Genomic DNA, 22,580 nt, shown 5'->3' on the forward strand with positions numbered 1-22,580 from the left:
TAATTGTATTTCAGAATTCTTGGAAAATACACCATCCAGTTTGAATCTAGAAGATATAGAAGACCTTTTCTCTCTTGCTCAGTATTATTGCAGTAAAACACCAGCTTCATTTAGAAAGGTATAAGACAAGAAATGACCGAGTATTCAGTGCTTTTCAATTTGTGCATTGTTTTATTGTTTATTTGGTATCCACTTCATTTGAAATACTCTTTAGTTGTCATTCTATGTGTTGCAGTTTTGTGCAAATTTTTTTTCAGTGTGAATACTCTCCCTAGTGGAGGAACAGATGGGTTTAAAAAGATAGAATGTAAATATCTAGGAACCATCTCCACCCTTTTTCTGAATCTGAACACTATTTCTAATCATGAGGAAATTATGAAATACTTCCCAGATTAATGATTCCATGACTTTAAAATTTTTGCTATGAATAACATTGGAGGAAGTATAGTTGTACTTCCTTTTTATGGTTGCCAGCCTTGCACAACTTTATTTGCAGAATTGTCATATTAGTAAAAAAGAGTCATGTAGCCCCAGAGAGAACTAGCATCTTACTCAGGGTAGATGGGTGTTTTTTAAGAAAGGATGCCAGATTAGAAGCACCAGCAGTGTGTTGTTGTTGTTGTTGTTGTTGTTGTTAGATGCCATTGAGTCAGTACCGACCCATAGCAACCCTATGCACAGCAGAATGAAACACTACCTGATCCTGGGCCAACCTCACTACTTTTGCCACACTTGAGTCCGTCGATGCTGCCACTTTGACAACCCATCTCGTTGGGGATCTATCTCTTTTTCTCTGACCCTACACCTTACCAAATATGATATCCTTCTCCGGCGACTCGTCCCTCCTGACAATATGTCCAAAGTATGAGAAACAAAGTTTGGCCATCCTGACCTCCAAGGAGCACTCTGGCTGTACTTCTTCCAACACCATAACTCAAAGGCATCAATTCTTCTATGGTCTTCCTTGTTTACTGTCCAGCTTTCACATGCATATGAGGTTATTGAAAATACCATGGCTTGGGTCAGGCTCACCTTAGTCCTCAAGCTGACATCTTTGCTCTTCAACACTTTAAAAAGGTCTTATGCAATAGATTGGCCTAATGCAATATGTCATTTGATTTCTTGACTGCTGCTGCTTTGAGTGTTGATAGTTGATCCAAGAAGAATGAAGTCCTTGACAATTTCAATCTCTTCTCCGTTGATAAGAATGTTGTTTATTGGTCCAGTGGTAAGGATTTTTGTTTTCTTAACATTGAGATGTAATTCATACCGAAGGCAGCGCTCTTTGATCTTCGTCAGTAAATGTTTAAAGTCCTCTTCACTGTCAGCAAGCAAGATTGTATCATTATCTGCATATTGCAGGTTGTTAATGAGTCTTCCTCCAATCCTGATGCCACGTTTTCCTTCATAAAACCCAACTTCTCGGATTATTTGCTCAGCATACAGGTTGAATAAGTATGGTGAAAGAATACATCGTTGTCTCACACCTCTCTTAATTTTAAAACATTTAGTGATCCCATGTTCTCTTTGAACAACTGCCTCTTGGTCCAGGTACGGATTTCTCATGAGCACAATTAAGTGTTCTGGAATACTAAAACTTCACAGTGTTGTACATAGCTTGTCATGATCCACATAATCTAAAGCCTTTGTGTAGTCAGTAAAGCACAGGTAAAACATCTTTCTGATATTCTCTGCTTTCAGCCAAAATCCATTGGACATCAGCAATGATATCCCTCATTCCATGGCCTCTTCTGAATCCGGATTGAACCTCTGGAAGTTCTCTGTTGATGTATGATTATAGCCGTTTCTGTATTACCTTTAGCAAAACTTTACTCACATGGGATATCAAAGAGATTGTCCAATGATTTCCGCATTCCATTGGGTCACCTCTCTTTGGAATGGGCACAAATATGGATCTCTTCCAATCACTCGGCCATATAGTTATCTTCCAAATTTCTTGGCAGAGATGAGTGAGTGCCTCCTGTGCCACCTTACTTTCTTGAAAGATTGCAGTTTTTATTCTATCAATTCCTGGTGCCTTGTTCTTTGCCAATTCCTTCAATGAATCTTTGACTTTTTCCTTCAGTATCATTGGCTCTTGATCATATGCTGCCTCTTGAAACAGTTGAACATTAACCATTTCCTTTTGGTGCAGTGACTCTGTGTATTCCTTCCATCTTCTCTTGATGCTTTCTGCATCATTCAATGATTTGCCCAAAGAATCTTTCAATAATGAAAGTCGAGGCTTGAATTTTTTCTTCAGTTACCCTAGCTTGAGAAATGCTGAGTGTGTTCTTCCTTTTTGGTTTTCTGATTCCAGATCTTTGCACATTTTGTTGTAATATTTGGCTTTATCTTCTCCAGCTAATCTTTGAAATTTTCTGTTTAGCTCTTGGACCTCCACAACCTCCACATGTCTTCCATTTGCTTTAGCATCTCTATACTGGAGAGCAAGTTTCAGTGTCTCCTCTGACATCCATTTTGACCTTTTCCTTCTTTCTTGTCTTCTCAATGACTTTTTGCTTTCTTCACGTACGATGTTCTTGATGTTATTCCAGAAGTCTTCTGGTCTTTGGTCTTTAGTGTTTAATGTATCAACTTTGTTCTTCAGATGATCTCTAAATTCAGGTGGAATATATTCAAGGTCATATTTTGGTTCTTGTGGACTTGTTTTTATTTTCTTCAACTTCAGTTTGAATTTGCATAAGAGTAATTGATGGTCTGTTCCACAGTCTGCCCCTGACCTTGTTTTGATCAATGATATGGAGCTTTTCCATCTTCTCTTTCCGCAGATGTAGTCAATTTGATTTCTATGTATTCCATCTGGTGAGGTCCATGTGTATAATCTTCTGTTATGCTGACTAAAGAAGGTATTTAAAATAAACAAATCATTGGTTTTGCAGAATTCTACCACATGTTCTCCAGCATCATTTCTATCACCAAGGCCATATTTTCCAACTACTGATCCTTCCTCTTTGCTGCCAACCTTTGCATTCCAATCACCAGTAATGATCAGTACATCTTGATTGCATGTTTGGTTGATCTCAGATTGAAGAAGTTGTTAGAATTCTTCTATTTCATCCTCACTGGCTTTAGTAGTTGGTGCACAAATTTGAATAATAGTGGTATTAACTGGTCTTCCCTGTAGGCACATGGATATTATCCTGTCACAGACAGCGTTGTACCTCATGACTGATCTGGATATGTTCTTTTTGACAATGAATGCAACACCATTCGTCTTCAATTTGTCATTCCTGGCATAGTAAACCATGTGGTTGTCAGATTCAAAATGACCAATACCAGACCATTTCAGCTCATTAATGCCTAAGATACCAATGTTTATGCATTCCATTTCATTTTTGACAACTTCCAGCAGTGTGAGTTCCTAGAAAGTAAAACTCCAAAAGCAATAGCTAATAGTGGAATAGGTATAGAAGATACAGTTTATAAAGCAAACATGTTAGTCTGTAACTTAAGATGCCCACGAGAATTGTACTGTCCTTTGTTTTGTCTTTTATAAAGCATCCTGCCGTGATAGTTGTTAATTAATTGTCATATAGGTGAAGCAGTTAAGATTATATTCATTATAATGTGTTCAGAAGGCAAGCAGTCTTTATTTTGTTGTTAGTTCCAATTCATAGCGACCGTATGTACACAGAATGAAACACCACCCAGTCCTGTGCCATCCTCACAATTGCTGTTACACTTGACTCTACTGTTGCTGTTACTCTGCCAGTCCATCTTATTTGGTGTCTCTCTTTTTTCTGTGTCCCTCCACTTTGCCAAGTATGATGTCCTTTTCCAGTGATTGATCCCTTTTGATAATATGTTCAGAATATGACAGGAGAAGTCTGGCAATCTGGTCTTGTAAGGAGCATTCTGGTTATACTTCTTCCAACACAGATTTGTTTGTTCTGGCAGTCCATGGTACCTTTAATATTCTTCTCCAACACCATAACTCAAATGCATCAATTTTTCTACAGTCTTCCTTATTCACTGTCCAACTTTCACATACATATGAGGTGACTGAAAATACCATGGTTTGGGTCAAGCGCAATTTTACTCCTCAAGCTGACACCTTTGGTTTTCAACATTTTAAAGAGTTCTTGTGCAGATTTGCCTTATGCGATAAGTCATTTGATTTCTTGACTGCTGCTTATATAAGTGTTGATGATTGATCCAAGCAAAATGATGTCTTTGACAACTTCAATCTTTTCTCCATTTATATGGAAATTGCTTATTGGTTCAGTGGTGAGGTTTTTGGCTTTCTTTACTTTGAGATGCAGTCTGTGCTGAAGGCTGTGATCTTTGATCTTTGTCAGTAAGTATTTTAAGTTCTCTTTGCTTTCAGCAAGCAAGTTAGTATCATCTGCATATCACAGGTTGTTAATGAGTCGTCCTCCAATCCTGATGCCACACTTTTCTTCATATAATCCATCTTCTCAGATTATGTGCTCAGCATACAGATTGAATAAGTACAGTGAAAGAATACAATCCTGGCACAAATCCTTTCCTAATTTTAAACCATTGCACTAGTACTTGCTAATTAGGATTAGTTCTTGTTTCAAACAGGATAAATATGCTATGTATCATTGTGGACATTTGGTGTGGCACTATAGAATAAGTACTCAACTATAAGATTTATTTGAACCACAGAGTTGGTGGTCAAACTCACCAGTTGTTCCTTGGGAACTATACAGGGCTGCTAAGAGGTTGAATCAACTTGATGGCAGTTAACAACAATAATATATCAGTATATTGCATAATTTCTGCTGTATTCATTACATTAAAATATGAAAGGTAAGCAACATTTTGAAAATTTAATAGTTTGCTATGTATGATTAGGAGCCTTACCAGCACAATGGTTAAGAAACTTGCAGCTAACCAAAATGCTAGTGTTTCAAACCCACTTTCTGCAGGACAAAGATGAGGTGATCTGCTGTAAAGATTGTAAAGATTACAATCTTGGAAACTCTGTGGGGCAGTTATTATCTGCCCTGTTGGGTCATTATGGGTCAGAATCAACTTGATGGCAGTGATAGTGGGTAAACTGTATATGATAGATTAGAAAATAGCTTTGTACAATGTGTTATATTTCCTTAGTCTTTTATGGGACTGCAGACAGGAACTTTTTATGTAGCCTTTTGTAGCTTTTAGTCTGAAAGACTTGAGATTATGTAATACTATGTTTTAAAAATCACATGACTCAAAGATGATGGTGGTGGTGATGTGCCGTGGAGTCGGTCCCGACTCATAGCGACCCTGTACAGGGTTTCCGAGGCTGTAAATCTTTACGGGAGCAGAAAGCCTCATCTTTTTCCCACGGAACAGCTGGTAGTTTCAAATTGCTGACCTTAAGGTATGACTCAAAGATACTATGTAATTATTTTTATCTCCCCTCATGGCTTAATAATACTTTTAGGAAGAAAAGTTTGAGTTTTATTTTTTCTTCATAATGTTTTAAAAATCTTCAAACAGGATAATCACCATCTATTTGGCAGTACTTTGTTGGGAATAAAGGACGATGATGCAGATCTGAGTCAGGCTCTTTGTCTGGCCATCTCAGTGTCGGAGATCCTTCAAGCAAATCAGCTGCAAGGGGTAAGAAGCCCACAGTTTGTTAGTGGACAGCCCCCCTTATGTGAACAACTCTCCCATTAGTTCATTGATTCCCACAAAATTAATTTACTACAATAATGTGGCCGTATGGCTTTTTTGAATGGTTAATGTGTGAAATTTTCTGTTCAGATGGTCATTTTTAACAGCATGCCAACTTGTATGTTGGTTTAGTTGCCAACAGTTCTTTTTGCATTTTGACACTAATTTTTGTAACCTGTCAAACTGTTTTATTTATATTTCAGCAAAGTATTTAAATATGGTATTGCAAAAAGTACTCAAAAGGGTCAATTTACCACTTACCAATCAACTTCTGGATATTATACCGCTAAATGAATTGTATTATCTAATGCTATAAAGCATGTAACAAAGGAGGACACAGAAAATATACCATACTTTTTTATGACTGTCTTCAGGAAAATCTAATAAGCCAGTTTAACAAATGCTATTTTTCAAATGTATGTTCTTTATTACAATTATTATAATAATTAACCACGGTTGTGTGGGTTTGGCAAGTTTGGGAGTGAAGAGGAATGGACATGAGACGACGGGTCTTTTACGATAGATATTTCTCAATTAGAGAAATACTTATGACTGACTATTGGGAATTTTCAAAAAACAAGCATTAACATTTTTTCTTATTAGAACTAGTGTTAAAAAATAAATGAAACTCTGTAATCCAGTTTAAATAGATCCATATGAACGTCTTCAATTCAAACTGATACTGTAGTAAATCTTTTTTTCCCCTACAAGAAAGACATTTCAGTTCTTACATAAATTAAATTTGTGATGCATTAGTATGTTTGTATGTTTGCAGAAACACGAGCAGCATATCCTACACATATAAATATTGTGACATTGTAGTATAAGTAGTTTTTCTTGCTATATATTTTAAGACTTTCCAATCAAGAACAAATATGTAAAATGTTTTAGCTATTAACATGAAAGAAACTGTTTAGGCCCTAGGGGATATATGCTGACTGGGTCTATAAATATTCCTCCTCCTTTGGTTAATTGTTAATATTTTATTGTGTGTTGTAAACCTCATGACAAATTTCAGTATGTCAAATATTGATTATTTTTTAGGATGGAGTCCGGTTCTTCGTAGTAGATTGCCGTCCTGCAGAACAGTATAATGCTGGACATTTATCAACTGCTTTCCACTTAGATTCAGATCTGGTTAGTATTTATTGTTGTTAAGTGCTGTCGAGTCGGTTCCAACTCATAGTGACCACCCTGTGTAGGGTTTCCAAGGAACAGATGGTGGCTTTGAACTGCCTACCTTATAGTTCAAAGTCTAGTGCTGATCCTACAGCACCACACCAGGAGTCCCTTGGTTATTATAGATGCTGATTCAAAACAACAAAAAATTAAGAGAAATAACATTCTTTTTTAAGACCATAAATAGATATATGTGCCTCAATTGAGAATGTTTTTCTTTCTGTTTAGAGAGAGTCTCTGCTCTTAATAAGAAACATGTTGCTCTCTGGTTTCTTTTTTGACCCAGGACCCCTTAGGACATCATAAAGGACATTGAAAATACTGTTAACAGTGGGTCACTGATGTTTACCATTGTTATGTCAGTAAATTCTAGCCTTACTGTGAGCTACCTGATGTAGCATTTAGCATAGTGCCTTGCACCTAGTAAGTACTGTATAACCGTTAGTGCTTATTATTAATTGGGTAAGAATTTTTAAAGTCTTTACTATAAGTCATTCTTTTCACCATGAGTGCTTATATTTAATAAGGGGGTGGTGGTGGTGGTGGTGGTGGTTGTTAAGTGCTGTCAAGTTAGTTCCAATTCATAAGCAACCCTATATAGGATTTCCGGTGAGTTGCTAGAGCTTGAACCACCGACCTTGCAGTTAAAACTGACTTTGCAGTCCGGCTAATTAACCCACTGCGCCAAACCAGGAGTCCCATTTAATAAGGGTAGTATGTAGTGTATTGGTGCTCAGAGAAAGATAATTATCGTTACTGTCTTATGGCCATTTTAATTGAAGTAGTGGATAAAGTAAATAATTAAAGGTTACCAGAGCTGCTTACAGGCTTTTGTAGAATGGAGACATAATATTTAAGATCTTATGGGATCACTGAGAGCCTCAGAAATGAGAGCAGAAAGGGAAATATGGTGTAGTTAACCCTTTTGCCAAATATGTAACCCATCCTCCTCCTCTCAAGCTTGTCTGAAAAAAAGTGCTGCTGAAGCTGAAAGGGTGTATAGAAAGTGCATCCTTTATGGGGAAAAAAAAATTGAAGAAACAGCCCTATAATCAACTACTAGATCAACTTGTTTAGATCTTCTAGACCTTAATTAAATAGATATTTTTGTATAACTTATGTCACTTACTTTTTCACTTCACAGTTTCTTAGTGGTCTATTTAAATACACAATCTTTTTAACGGCTATATTTTGTTCCATGGGAGCACAGTGGCTCCTTAGGATAAGCATTTGGAATTTGAACCACAAGGTCAGTGGTTTAAGCCCACCAGCTGCTCTGTGGAAGAAAGATGACATTTTCTGCTCCTACAAAGATTTACAGCCTCACAAGTCTTATAAAGGGTCGCTATGAGTCCATGGCACACCACACTACCATCAACATTTGTTTCATTGAGAGCTGTTGTTTAGTGCCGTCGAGTCAGTTCCGGCACATAGCAACCCAGTATAAGGTTTCTGAGGAGCAACTGGTGGGTTTGAACCACTGACCTTGTGGTTTAAACCAACCTTGCGGTCCTGCACTTATCCTATGGTGCCACACCAGGACTCCTTTGAGGGTAATAAATTAATTTTTTCATTCTTGTATCTGTAGTATTTAGAATGGTGGTGGTTGTGTGCTGTTGAGTTGGTTCCAACTCATAGCAACCCTGTGTAGGGTTTCCAAGGCAGTAAATCTTTATGGGAGCAGAAAGCCTTATCTTTCTCCCACAGCGGCTGGTACATTTGAATTGCTGACCTTGACGCTAGCAGCTCAACAGTAAGCACTATGCTACCAGAACTCCATATGAAGTACATGGTTTGCCATATAAATGGAAACCTAAAAAAATTATGATTTATTTTGATGTATTGTTTTTAAAAAGTCATGGACATTTCTACTCAGTGTGAAACTCTCTTTGCTATGATACTTAAGGAAACCATAGCTAGTTTGAAAACACCAAAACAACAACCCAAAGACCCTTTTTCTAGTGGAGAAGTATTTTATTTGTATAAATTAATCTTCCTGTGAATTTTTAAATGTTCTAATATAGATAAATGTATACATATTCTCTTTTTTATATCACAGATTTTATTTCCTTTCATGGTATATATTTAAATATTAGTGTTGTATTGCTTTTTTTTCTGAAAATAATTTTAGATTTTAGAAAATACATACCAAACACAGGCTTGCCAAGATTTTTACTTTTAACAAATGTCTAGATGCTCCAGAATCCATCTGAATTTGCGCAGTCAGTAAAATCCTTGCTGGAAGCACAGAAGCAGTCCATTGAGTCTGGTTCCATAGCTGGTGGAGAGCACCTCTGTTTCATGGGCAGTGGCAGGGAGGAAGAAGACATGTATATGAACATGGTCCTGGCACACTTTCTACAGGTATGCTTAGATATACTGTTTTAGTTTTGCTTTGTTATTGATATCACCGCTAAGAAATTCTCACCGGTAATTTTGTGGTTATATCTACATTGTCAGATTTATCTATATTTTCTTTCATAGCTTCTGAGTTTTGAGTCTTGCCAAGAAAGGTGCTCTTCACCTAATTTTTCTCACATAATTTCTTTGGGTACTCACATTATTTATTTATATTTTAGATTTTTTAAATAAGTTTTTATTGTGAATTAAGTGCTAGTTTACATGGGAGAGCATCAGCTTTACATTCATCCTATTGTATTTTGTTTCATTGCAATAATTTCAATCCCCTCCATGCATTTGCTTCTAATCCATCTGTTGTTTTTTTTTTTTGGATGTACACCAAAGCACTCAGGAATATATAACCATTCAAACCAAAGGGTATACCCTGCACGCCAGCCCCCACAGCCTCCAGCACACAGCCCTTCTCCCTCCTTGAGTCCAGAGTCCCCAGCTGCTTCATCTCTCCAAGTCATTGTCTCTGCCTCCATCTCTGGCATTACTGCTTCTCTGGATAGGGTCACACACTCCACTCTTCTTCCTTGATGGTCAAGGGTCCTCTACTCCTGGGCTGCAAGATCAATCACTCCCTTCTTTTTGTGTGTGGAATAATTCCATTATCTTTTCATTCAATTATTTTTTTTTACCTCTATCCAGTCCCCCTTTTTTTATATTTTAGATTTAAGCCTTGAACCATCTGAAATTTATTTTGGTAAGAGTAAAAAAAATATTTTTTAGACATCAACCATTCGTACCATTAATTTCAAATGCTGCTTTTTTTACTATACTGTATTTCTGTATGCGTCAGGATCTATTTCTTGATTATTCTGCTGTAGTGATAATTTATGTATATTCATGCCCTATCTGTGGACCTGTAAGATAAGCACTGGACTGCTATCTATAAGGTTGACAGTTCAAACCCCCAAGTTGCTCCTTGGAAATCCTGTATAGGTTCGCTATGAGTCAGAAACAGCTCAACAGCACTTAACAACAGTAGCAACAGTAGTAACATATATGCATCAAGGAGACCTGGTGACACAGTGGGTTAGGCATTGGGTTGCTAATCATGAGGTGTGTGGTCCAAACTCATCAGGTAATTCACAGGAGAACAAAGTGACTGCTCCTCAGAAATCAAGGGAGCAGTTCTATTCTGTCTTGTAGAGTTGCTATGATTGAAATACACTTCATGACAGTGGGTTTGGGTTTATTTTGGAATGTGTGCAATTAGACATGTGACTATGACGGACCAGTCCCTGGAGAAGAACATCATGGTTTATTGATAATGTTGATGTTGTTAAAGTGTCATCAAGTTGGTTCTGACTCATAGTGACCCTGAATAGGGTTTCCAGGTAACAACTGGTGAAATTGAGCCGCCAACCTTGCAGCCCAGTGCATTATCTCACAGTGCCACACCAGGACTTCGTTGTTAACACCATCACGTTGGTTCTGATTAATTTTTGTTGTTGTTAGGTACCATCAAGTCGGTACTGACTCATAGCAACCCTGTGCACAACAGAGCGAAACATTGCCCAGTCCTGGGCCAACCTCACAATCGTTGCTGCTACCACTGTGCCAGTTCAGCTCACTAGGGTCTTCCTCTTTTTCTCTGACCTTCCACTTTGCCAAACATGATGTCTTTCTCCAGTGACTGGTCTCTCCTGACAATATGTCTGAAGTATGAGAAACAAAGTCTAGGCATGCTAGCTTCCAAAAAGCACTGTGGCTGTACTTCTTTCAACACAGATCTGTTTGTTCCTTTGGCAGTCCCTGGTACTTTCAAGTTCTGATTCATAGTGTCCCTGTAAAGGGTCTCCAATGAGGCTTTCTGCTTCTTTGTAATCTTTGCAGGAGCAGAAAGTCTCATCTTTCTCTCACAGATCAACTGGTAGGCTCGAACCAGTGTTCATTGTATGGAGCCACCATGCTACCCTGGTAATCTTGTTATTGTTGTTAACTACTTTCTAGTTGGTTCTGACTCAGAGCCACCCTGTATAGGGTTTCTGAGGAGCAGCTGGTGAGTTTGAACCATGTGGTTCAAACTGACTTTGTGGTCCAGTGCATTATCCTGCAGTGCCACACACCAGGACTCCCTGGTAACATAGTTGTTGTTTTTATGTGCCATGGAGTCGGTTCCAACTCATAGTGATGCTGCACAGGCTTTCCGAGGCTGTAAGTCTTTACGGGAGCAGAAAGCCTCATCTTTCTCCCGCGGAACAGCTGGTAGTTTCAAACTGCTGACCTTGCGGTTCGCAGCCCAATTCATAACCACTACACTACCAGAGCTCCTTTGGTAACATAGAAGGGTCAACAAAAATGAAGACCCTCAACAAGATGGATTGACACAGTGGCTGCAACAATGGACTCAAACATAGCAATAAGTATGAGACAGGGCAGCACTTTTGTGTTCTGCTGTACACAGGGACGCTCTGAGTCGGAACCAACTTGATGACACCTAACAACTGCATATGCTTCATTATCTTTATTATGCATTTACTTATTTATGTCATCTAACCATCTTTCATTTTTGTACTTGGGAAAGTGGTTAAATGTCATGAATAAATAAACACACCTGATTTGTATTAGTGAAATTATTCTTTGCCTTCTCTACAAAGCCCATTCATTGATAGCTTTATTGTTATATAAATAATGGTTTAATTAGATAATTATTAGTCATTTATATATTAAGTGTCTCGCTTTGTATTATCTTGAACTATGAAATTATAAAGACAGAGGACATGATGTTATACATACCACTCAACTTGTATTCTTTTCTTTCTATGTTATATTTTACTGGGAATCTAATTTGAGAACAAATCATCTAAAAATCAATATTTTTAAAAGAACAGAATCAAAAGTACTTTGGGTAAGGAACTGTAAGGTAATTTTAAATCCTATTAAAGGAAAGATCATAGAAACATATAAGGAATTGCAAAAATAGGGATCCAACCTTATTTTACTCATGAATTTAGCTGACTTATTCTAAAAATAATGGCGCTGTGGGATAATGCACTGACCTGCAAAGTCAGTTTGAACCTCAAAGTCATCAGTTTTAACTCACCAAATGCTCCTTGGAAACCCTATTCAGTGCCACTATGAGTCAGAACCAACTTGACAGCACTTAACAACAACAGCTGCATTCTAAAAATGGTGGACAGGTCTCAGCAGAACTTCTAGACTAAGACAGACTAGGAAGGAGAGGCGAGATACTTCTGGATGCCTAGCCACTTAGAACCTTATGAATAACAACGAAACATTGTCAGATACAGTGCTGGAAGATGAACCCCTCAGATTGGAAAGCACTCAAAGTAGAGTTGACCATGATGACTTGAATGGAGTAAAGATTTTGGAACCTTCATTTACTGATGGGTCACAGCTCAAAATAAGGAGAAGCAGCTGTAAATAATCTGTCAGTAATAGTAACATGGAACGTATGAATTATGAATCTAGGAAAATTTAAAGTTGTCAAAAATGAAAAGGAATACGTAAAGATCAACATCCTACATATTGGTGACCTGAAATTGACTAATATTGACCATTTTTAATCTGACCAATTCAAGAGGAGTGGCGTCCATTGCTTTCTTTGTCAAAAAGATCTATCTTGAAGTACAATGATGTCTGTGATAGGATAATAGCCATACACCTACAAGGAAGACCAGTTAATAAAACTGCTATTCAAATTTACACACCAACCACTAAAGCCAGTGTGATGATGAAATTCTACCAACTTCTGCAGTCTACAGTTGATTAATCATGTAATCTGGATGTATTGATAATTACTAGTGATTAGAATACAAAGGTTGAAAGCAAAGAGGAAGGGTCAGTAGTTGGAAAATATGGTCTTGGTGATAGAAATGATGCTGGAAATTGCATGATAGAATTTTGTAAGACCAACTACTTATTCCTTGCAAATACCTTTTGTAAGCAGCATAAAAAGTGATTGACTATACACATGGACCTCACCAGATAGAACACATAGAAATTAAATTGACTTTATCTATGGAACAATCAATAGCTCATATGCCAGTTCAAGCTGAAACGGAAGAAAATAAAAAGTCCATTAGAGCTAAAATATGACCTTGAACATATCCTATCTGAAGTTAGAGACCATCTCTAAAACAGGTTTGATGCATTAGACACTAATGGCATCAATACATGAACAAGGTAAATGTTCACTAAGAAGACAGGAAACAAAAGATCAGAGTGGATGTTAGAAGAAACTCTGCAACTTGCTCTCCAGCATAGAGTCCTAAAAAGAAGAAAAGAAGGGTGTAATTGAACAGAAAATTTCAAAGGGCAGCTTGAAAAGGCAAACTTAAGTATTATAATAAAATATGCATGGACTTGGAGTTAGGAAACCAAAAGGGAAGAACATACTCAGCATTTTTCATGTTGAAAGAACTGAAAATTGGAAAAATTAAAGCCTTGACTTGCAATATTGAAGGATTCCATGGGCAAAATATTTAATGATTCAGAAAACATCAAAAGAAGATGGAAGGAATATTCAGCCACTGTACCAAAAAAGAAATGGTCAGTGTTCAACTGTTAAAAGATGTAGTATGTAATCAAGAACTGATAATACTGAAAGTAGAAGTCCAAATTGCACTGAGTGCATTTCAAGAAATTTGGATGATGGGTGACTTACCAACTGTTTGAAGAGATCTATATTTAGGCCCATTCCAAAGAGAGTTAATGCAACGTAATGTGGAAATCATACAGCTATATCATCAATATCATGTGCAGTAAAATTTTGCTGAAGGTTATTCAGAAACAGCAGCAACAATACATCAGCAGGATATTGCCAGAAATTTAAGTTGAATTCAAAAGAAGAGATAATCATGGCCAGTGTCAGACAGATCTTGACAGAAAGCAGAGAATACTAGAAAGATGTTTACTTGTGCTTTGTTGACTATGCAAAAGCTTTTGGCTGTATGGATCATGACAATTTTTGAAGTACATTGTGAAGAATAGGTATTCCAGAACATTTAAGTTGTACTCATAAAGAGCCTGTGCACAGACTAAGAGACAGTTGTCAGAACAAAACAAGGGGATACTCAGTGGCTTAAAATCAGAAAAGGTATGTGCCAGAGTTGTAACCTTTCACATACTTACTGATTCTGTATGCTGAGTAAATAATCTGAGAAGCTGTATTATATGAAGAAGAATGTGATATCAGGATTGGAGGAAGACACATTAACCACTTATGATATGCAGATTTTACAACCTTGCTTGCTGGAAGCGAATCAAACTTAAAATAATGATGAAGATCAAAAACTACAGCCTTCATTGTGGATTGAACCGCAATGTAAGGAAAACTAAAATCCTTATAACTGGGCCAGTGAATAACATCATGATAAATGTAGAAAAGAATGGCGTTGTCAAGACATCATTTTATTTGGAAAATCAGTCAAGAAATCAAATAATATATTGTATTAGACGACTCTGCTACGTAAGGCTTCTTTAATGTATCTAAGAGGAAAGATATCAGTTTGAGGACTAAGGTGTGTCTGACCCAAGCCATAGTATTTCCAGTAGTCTCATATGCATATGAGGAGTCCTAGTGTGGTGCTGTGGGTTAATGCCCCAGACTGCAAAGCCATTTGAACTGCAGGGTCGGTGGTGCAAGCTCACCAGCTGCACCTTGGAAACCCTATACAGGGTCACTATGGGTCAGAATCGACTCAAAGTCACTTAACAACAATAACAACATATACATATGAAAGTTGGACAATTAATAAGGAAGACCGTAGGAAAATTGATGCATTTGAGTAGGAGAAGACTATTAAAGGTACCATTCCTGTTAAGAACAAACAGGTCTATGTTGGAAGAAGTACAACCAAAATGCTCCTTAGAAGCCAGGATGGCAAGACTTCATCTCTTGTACTTCAGCCATGTTGAGGGACCAGTTCCTGGAGAAAGACATTATAGTTGGTAAAGTAGAGCCTCAGAGCAAAAGAGGACGACATCCAATGAAATAGGTTGACACAGTGGCAGCTGACATGTAACAACAATTGTGAGGATGATGCAGGACCAGGCAGTGTTTCACTGTTGTGCATAACATTGCTATGAGTTGGGGCATAGTGAACAGCACCTAAAAAACAACAACTCTAAAAATGTTCTGGTATGAATCATATTACGTGGATTATCATAAGGCAAGATTTTGGAATATTTTGAGGGTTTTTTGTTTGTTTTTTAATTATTCAAGTTCCTGATGTGATTCTAGACATTTTATATCCCAAATTTCTACCATAAGAAATATTAAACTAAAAATAGGGAGAATTAAAGCATAATATCATTATTATACATTATTATATAAAGTCTAACTAGTGTTCACGTTTCCGTGATTTGCAAAATGGTAATATTTTTTTCATGTATTAGCTGGGATGTTTCTATAAAAGGTCACAAATTATTTTGAAATCTTTGGAAAAAAAATTCTATATCCTGAAAAATGCCATTTAGCTTACTTTGCTATTGCGCTACTTGAGACTCTCATCTAATCACAGCCTTGTTAATAGCTATGATAAAGTCCTCTTCCTCCCACCCAAAACACCAGACCTTACATAAGCAAGATAAACTCATACTCGTTTATGTGCCAAATTCCAAATGTCAAGGAAAAAAGAACGCCCAGAAGTTTAATATATAACTATGTATTGCAGTTGTAAATGTTAATATAACTACCATAAGTTTTCACTAAATTGCATTTTGTAGTAATTTAAGTTTTGTTTTCCATTACAGAAGAACAAAGAGTATGTAAGCATTGCCAGTGGTGGATTTATGGGTAAGGTTATGTTTTTATTAATTCCTTTGCCTCCCCTTTTCAGAGGAAATTATATCAATTGTCATAAAAGCTGATAGGGGGTGGTCAAATTAGCTAATGGGTAGACTGCTATCTTTGGTCATTCCATATTTATAGAAAAAAGCAAGGCCAACAAGGGTTCAGAAATTCCAACTGGAGAATGGGACGTAGCATCTGTAACTAGATATAGCAAACACAACAGCTTCTTGCATGCAATGGGTGTTATATCTCGTGTCTCTTTTAAAAAAGTAGTTGTGCTGCCAGGCATATATTGGTACAATATATATGTAACCTATAATAAATAAAGGAGCTCTGGTAGCGTAGTGGTTACGAATCAGGCTGTGAGCCACAAGGTCAGCAGTTTGAAACTACCAGCTGTTCCGCGGGAGAAAGATGAGGCTTTCTGCTCCCGTAAAGATTTACAGTCTCAGAAACCCTGTACAGGGTCGCTATGAGTCGGAACCGACTCCATGGCACATAACAACAACAACAGTAATAAATAAGTCTTGATAGTCATAGTAAACACCTGTGATACTGGTTTATGTTTATATTGTATTGTACTTCCTATCATTTTAATGTGAACTTTCCCTACTTACAAATAAAAACTTTATAACAGGGTATCATAGACAGCAATATCCTATCTCATGTTTCCTGTTATTGCTCTGTTTACTTTTCTTTCTAAGTATATCCTGGCTCCCAAATGCAGCAAAACCAGTGCTAGTTATAGCAACAGCAAGAGACAAAGGAGAAGTATCTATTTGGAAGTGAAACAAAAAAGTTATTTTAGAAGACACAAAAGTGAAAAATCATCGAATGCTATTGCTTGTGATTTAGTAATGTTAATAACAAGTACAACTCACACAACATCATACTTCACAGGACAAATCCTGAAAATTTTTATGCATTATTGTATGGTAAACAGGTAGACATAACAAATGAAATTAGTTAATAGTTGATGTGTGAGTATTTAAGTAGATGTCTTCAGTTTGCTTGCATTTGCAGAAAATATTTTTGTAAGGATTTGTGTAAAACGTCCCATAGTATTACCTCTATGAAGAAGAAGGATTAAATGGGGCTGGAAAATAACTGTGGGAGAAACACTATTTATAGTATACCTTTTGTACTGTTTAGACTTTTTGTTTTTCATTTTATTTGTACTCTGCTTGAAGGTATTTCAGGTAAAAAAAAAATGTAGACTCAGTGGAATAAAGAATTTAATGTACTTAAATATAAAGACTATTTTAATCCAGGGTATTAAAATAATTGGCAAGATTTCTACAGTTAAGTATATGAGATTATAAAAAATTAAGGCAGTTTAATAAAATTAGAAAGGAGCCATTATAACTGTACTATAAACGCTAGGAAAATTTTATGATAAACCCAAGACATATGAACATAGCAAAATTATAGGTTTTAATCATAGGAGTCTTGTAAATGATGGTAAGCTCAATACTGGCACAAAGCTCAGTGTTAATGTGTTAATATAATAATATAAGATGTAGTTATTACACTTGCTGTCTGAAAAGCATTCTTGTGTGTGTGTGTGAGTTATATGTTAGTTTACATGGGTAAACATTGTCTTTACATTCATCCTATCGTATTTTGTTTCATTGCAATGATCACAGTCCCCTGCATGCATTAACAAACAACCAAAGAGTATGCCACACTCAAGCCCCCTGGCTGTCAGCACACAACCCCTTTCCCTCTCTGAGTCCAGAGTCCCCAGCCACTCCTTCTGTCCACGTCATTGTTACTGCCTCCATCCCTAGTGTCACTGCCTCTCCAGATAGGGTCTCGCACTAAGCTTTTTTCCCTTGATAGTTCCAGAGATCTCCACTCCTGGGCTGATGCTCCTGGACTGCAAAATCAGCTGCTCCCCTCCTTTTGTTACCAGACATTTACATTTACCTTTCTAACACTCACTGTCAGACCTCATAGCAATCCTTCCCTATTGAACCACAGTAGTCCTTTCCCCCCACCTTTTATCAACCCCATCCATACAGGTTGGAAACAATTCAGTGGAGGTGTTCTACCTTTCCCTGTATCCTCTGGAGCTAGGTTCCCTATTGAAAGCTTGTAAGCCAGTCACTTCTTGCCTTTGTAATCCCCCATTTTGGGTAGCCAATGTCTAAGTTCCCCCTCCCTGTCGGCCTTGTGTACCATGGAGGTGGGAATGATCCTCACTGTAGAGATTTGTCTGCTCTTTTGTCATACTGCATCCACAAGCATAGGTCACATTCATCCACTTGTAGTGGGTTACTCCTCTTCTTTCTTTCTCTAGTCGTGTTCTGATCATCCTGCCATTGATGTCAGGTCAAATGAGTACTATCTGCAAGTGTGGGTGTTCTTGTGTAGCTTCCCTCACTTTATATCAGCTGGATGCTTCACACTCCATTCTAGTCCTCTGGGGCCCAGGAGTCCCCAGGTCTCATCATACTGCTGGTTAACCAGGTGTCAATCCAGGTTAACAGGAATCTGTTGAATGTGGTCAGACTTAGGTCACAACTTCATTGCTGTTTTTCACCCGCTTTCCCTTATCAGTGACCAACGTGGTCAGCAGCAGGACCATATGCCTGCTAGTGTATTCCATTTGAGTTTCAGTCTTGGAATGGAGTTTGCCTTGAGGGAACCTGACCATTTGCCTTGATGGCTCCCTGGGGAACAACTTGCTTGTTCTTGTAGTAGTCAGTTGGACTGCTATTATTGTTTTTTGGGTTTTTTTGCTGGTTTTTCTTTCAAGAAGTATATTCTGTTCTTCTAGCTGCTCCAGACTGGTCTGCTTGTCCTTTCAAGTGGAAATGTCCCACCTCAGAAGATTCTGGATAGGCATCAGGATTCCACCTATGGTCTTGTGCAGTACAAAGACTCTGCAGGGAGCCCCCTTCACTGGGCAAGTTCTAGCCCCATTTTAGTTACTCCAAACAGTTACAGGCTGAAGACGGACTTACAAGCTTTCTCTGGTGATTTTTCTGTCTATTCCTCTCTTCCCCCTTCAAGTGTCTTCTTTACAATAGTAGACAAGGGAAACCAAGATTCAAAAGACAGCCAAGCATCTTAACATCATCACTTTTACCCATTCAAACCATGCCTCAATCTTTGTATCCCCGAGCCCTGCTGTTCCACATTTGTGCTTAGATCGTCATTTAATGCTATCCTTATTTAGCCCATGTTAACTTGCCCAAGCTATTCTCCCATCTGCCTTATTTATCCTCTCTCCTTCCCCTTCTAGTGTATGCTCCTCCCCAGCACCCAAACTATCCTGTGTGTATTCCATACCCTGTGTTCCACTATCCTGTGCCTATTGCCTACCCTGTGCTCCACCTTCCCCTCTCTACCCCTCACCCCACCCCATACACCCTGGTAATCAACAACAAAAAAATAAAAAGTAAAAGATAAAATTTGCTTTTTCCTCCTTTTTAGTGTGGGTTCTTTTTCTTAATATTTTACAATAATGGTTCTGTGCCATATTTCTCCTTTTGTGACTGATTGATTTCACTCAGGATAATGTCCTCAAACATCATCCATGTTATGCGGTGGCTTGCTACTTCCTTGTTATTCTTCAGAGTAGCATAATATTCAATTGTGTGTATGTACAAAAGTTTGTTTATCCATTCTTCCATAGATGGGCACTTAGGCTGTCTCCATCTTTTTGCTATTATAAATAGTGCTGCTATGAACATTGGTGTGTATCTGTCTACTCGCGTTATGGCTTGTATTTCTTGTGGATAAATACCAAGTAGAGGAATTGCTGGATCTTAAGGTATCTCTATTTCCAACCTTCTGAGGAAGCACCATATTGTTTTCCAGAGTGGTTGGATGATTTTGAAATCCCACCAGCAATGTAGGAGGGTCCCAGTCTCTCCATATCCTTGCCAACACTTACTGTCTTTTACTTTTTTGATCTTTGCTATTATTGCTGGTGTGAGATGATAATCTCATTTTGATTTGCATCTCTCTTATGGCTAGTGATCATGAACATTTCTTCATATGTTTGTTGGCTGCCTAGATCTCCTCCTTGGTGAAGTGTCTGTTCATGTCCTGTGCCAATTTTTAAATTGGGCTATTTGTCCTTTTCTTGTAGAGATGTTGTAAGTTCCTATATATTTTGGAAATTAGTCCCTTGTCTGATGTCTTGTTGCAAAATATTTTTTCCCATTCTGTGGACTCCCTTTTTACTCCTATCATGAAGTCTTTTGATGCACATAAGTTTTTAATTTTTAGTATGTCTCATTGATCTGTTTTGTGTATTTTTGTGTAAGTTTAAAATGTTTAGTAGTCTGTGTATGCCGTGTATGAGAGCTCTCACAGTATCCCCAATTTTTTCATTGATGACCTTTGTAATTCTGGGATTCACATTTAGGTCTTGAATCCATGCTGAGTTGGTTTTTGTAAAAGGTATGAAGTAAAGGTCTTGTTTCAGTGTTTTGCATATCGCTTTCCAATTCTGCCAGCACCATCTGTTGAAGAGACCGTCTCCTCCCCATGCAATATACTTCTGTACTTTGTAGAAAATCATCTGGCTGTATGTGGATGGGTTGATTCTGTTCCATTGATCAATCTATCTTTCATTATACCAGTACCAGACTATTTTGACCACTGTAGCTGTGTAGTAAAATTTGAAATCAGGGAGTGAGAGGCTTCTTCTTCTTAAGCAGTGCTTTGCTTATCCTTGGTCTCTTTCCTTCCCATGTAAAGTTTGTAATAATTTTTTCCATCTCTTTGAAGATTGTCGTTGGAATCTGGATTGAGATTACATTATATGTGTAAATTGCTTTGGGCACTATTGACATTTTCACAATGTTAAGTCTTCCTAAGTAGGAGCATGGTATATTCTTACATTTTTGTAGGTCTCTTGGTTTCTTGTAGTAGTGTTCTGTAGTTTTCTTTGTATAGGTCCTTTGTTTCTCTGGTTACATTTATTCCTAGATATTTCATCCTTTGGGTGGCTATTGTAAATGGTATTTTTTTCCTAATGTCCTTTTCAGCACTGTCGTTATTGGTATAAAGGAATCCAACTGATTTTTGCATGTTGATCTTATATCCTTCCACTTGGCTGAATCTTCCAATGAGGTCTAGTTGCTTTTTTACTGAGTCTTTGGGGTTTTCTATATATAGGATCATATTGTCTGCAAATAGAGAGATTTTTACTTCCTCTTTGCAAATTAGGATAGTCTTGATTTCCCTATCTTGTTGTATAGCTCTGGCTAAGACTTCAAGCACAATATTGAATAGGAGTGGTGACAAAGGCCATCCTTGTCTGGTTCCTGTTCACAAAGCGAAGGCGTTCAATTTCTCTCCATTGAGAGTAATGTAGGCTGTTGGTTTTCCATATATGTTCTTAATTATGTTGAGGAATTTCCCTTCAGTTTCTACTTTGTTGATTGTTTTTATCAGGAATGGATGTTGGATTTTGTCAAATGCATCAGTCGATACGATCATGTGGGGTTTTTTCTTTTTTCTTATTTATATGGTGGATTACATTGATTGCTTTTCTAAGTTGAACCATCCTTGCATCCCTGATATGAATCCCACTTGATCATGATGTATTATTTTTTTGATGTGCTGCTGGATTCTGTTAACTAGGATTTTGTTGAGAATTTTTGCATTTATGTTCATGAGGGATATTGGTCTGTAATTTTCTTTCTTAAGGATGTCCTTCCCTGGTTTTGGTATGAGGGTTATGCTTGCTTCATAAAATGTGTTAGGAAGTTTTCCATCCTTCTCTATATTCTGGAATAATTTGAGTAGAATTGGTGACAACTCTTCCCTGAATATCTGTTAGAACTCACCATCTCGACCTGGAGTTCTTTTGGTTGGGAGTTTTTGATGACCTGATCAATTGGTTCTATTGTTATGTGTCTGTTCAAGTCTTTTCCTTCACTCTGTGTGAGTTTAGGTAGGTCGTGTTTTTCTAAAAATGTATCCATCTCTTCTGAGTTTTCCAATTTGTTGGAGTACAAGTCTTTATAGTATTCTGTTATTATCCTTTTGATCTCCTTTTGTTCCCTTGTGACATCACCCATGTGGTTTCTAATGCATGTTATTTGTGTCTTCTCCCTCTTTTCTTTTGTTAGATTTGACAATGGTTTGTGAATTTTATTAATCCTTTCAAAGAACCAGCTTCTTGTCTTGTTGATTGTTTCTATAGTTTTTCTGTTTTCTATCTCATTTATTTCTGCTCTGATCTTTATTATTTCTTTTCTTTTGGTGAGTGTAGTTTCCCTCTGTTTCAAGTTGCTGGAGATGCAGTGTTAATGTGTTGATTTTGATTCTTTCTTCTTTTGGGATGTGCACATCTATTGCAATAAATTGTCCTCTCAGCACTGCTTTTGCTGTGTCCCAAAGATTTTGGTATGTTGTGTTTTCCTTCTCGTTTGTTTCTAGGAACTTTATGAATTCACATTTAATTTCTTCTATTATCCAATTGGTTTTTAGCAGGGTGTTATTCAGTCTCCATGCGTTAAACTTTATTTCATTGGTCTTATTGTTAGTTTCTAATTTTATGGAATTGAGGTCTGAAAAGATGCTTTGTAGTATTTTGATGTTTGTAAAC

At 37.4% G+C, this 22,580-nt stretch overlaps 1 protein-coding gene across 1 annotated transcript in view; it reads left to right on the forward strand.

Moving 5' to 3' along the window:
• TBC1D23 (TBC1 domain family, member 23) overlaps nucleotides 1-22,580 on the forward strand; it is a 76,336-nt gene that overhangs the window by 34,812 nt on the left and 18,944 nt on the right. Inside the window, exons 9-13 of the mRNA XM_006868646.1 lie at nucleotides 15-118; nucleotides 5,479-5,601; nucleotides 6,703-6,795; nucleotides 9,031-9,201; nucleotides 15,967-16,009. Coding sequence (XP_006868708.1) covers nucleotides 15-118; nucleotides 5,479-5,601; nucleotides 6,703-6,795; nucleotides 9,031-9,201; nucleotides 15,967-16,009 — 534 coding nt within the window. The remainder of the gene's footprint in view (nucleotides 1-14; nucleotides 119-5,478; nucleotides 5,602-6,702; nucleotides 6,796-9,030; nucleotides 9,202-15,966; nucleotides 16,010-22,580) is intronic.

The sequence above is a fragment of the Chrysochloris asiatica genome, unplaced genomic scaffold (genome assembly GCF_000296735.1).
Source record: "Chrysochloris asiatica unplaced genomic scaffold, ChrAsi1.0 scaffold00120, whole genome shotgun sequence".
Taxonomy (NCBI): domain Eukaryota; kingdom Metazoa; phylum Chordata; class Mammalia; order Afrosoricida; family Chrysochloridae; genus Chrysochloris; species Chrysochloris asiatica.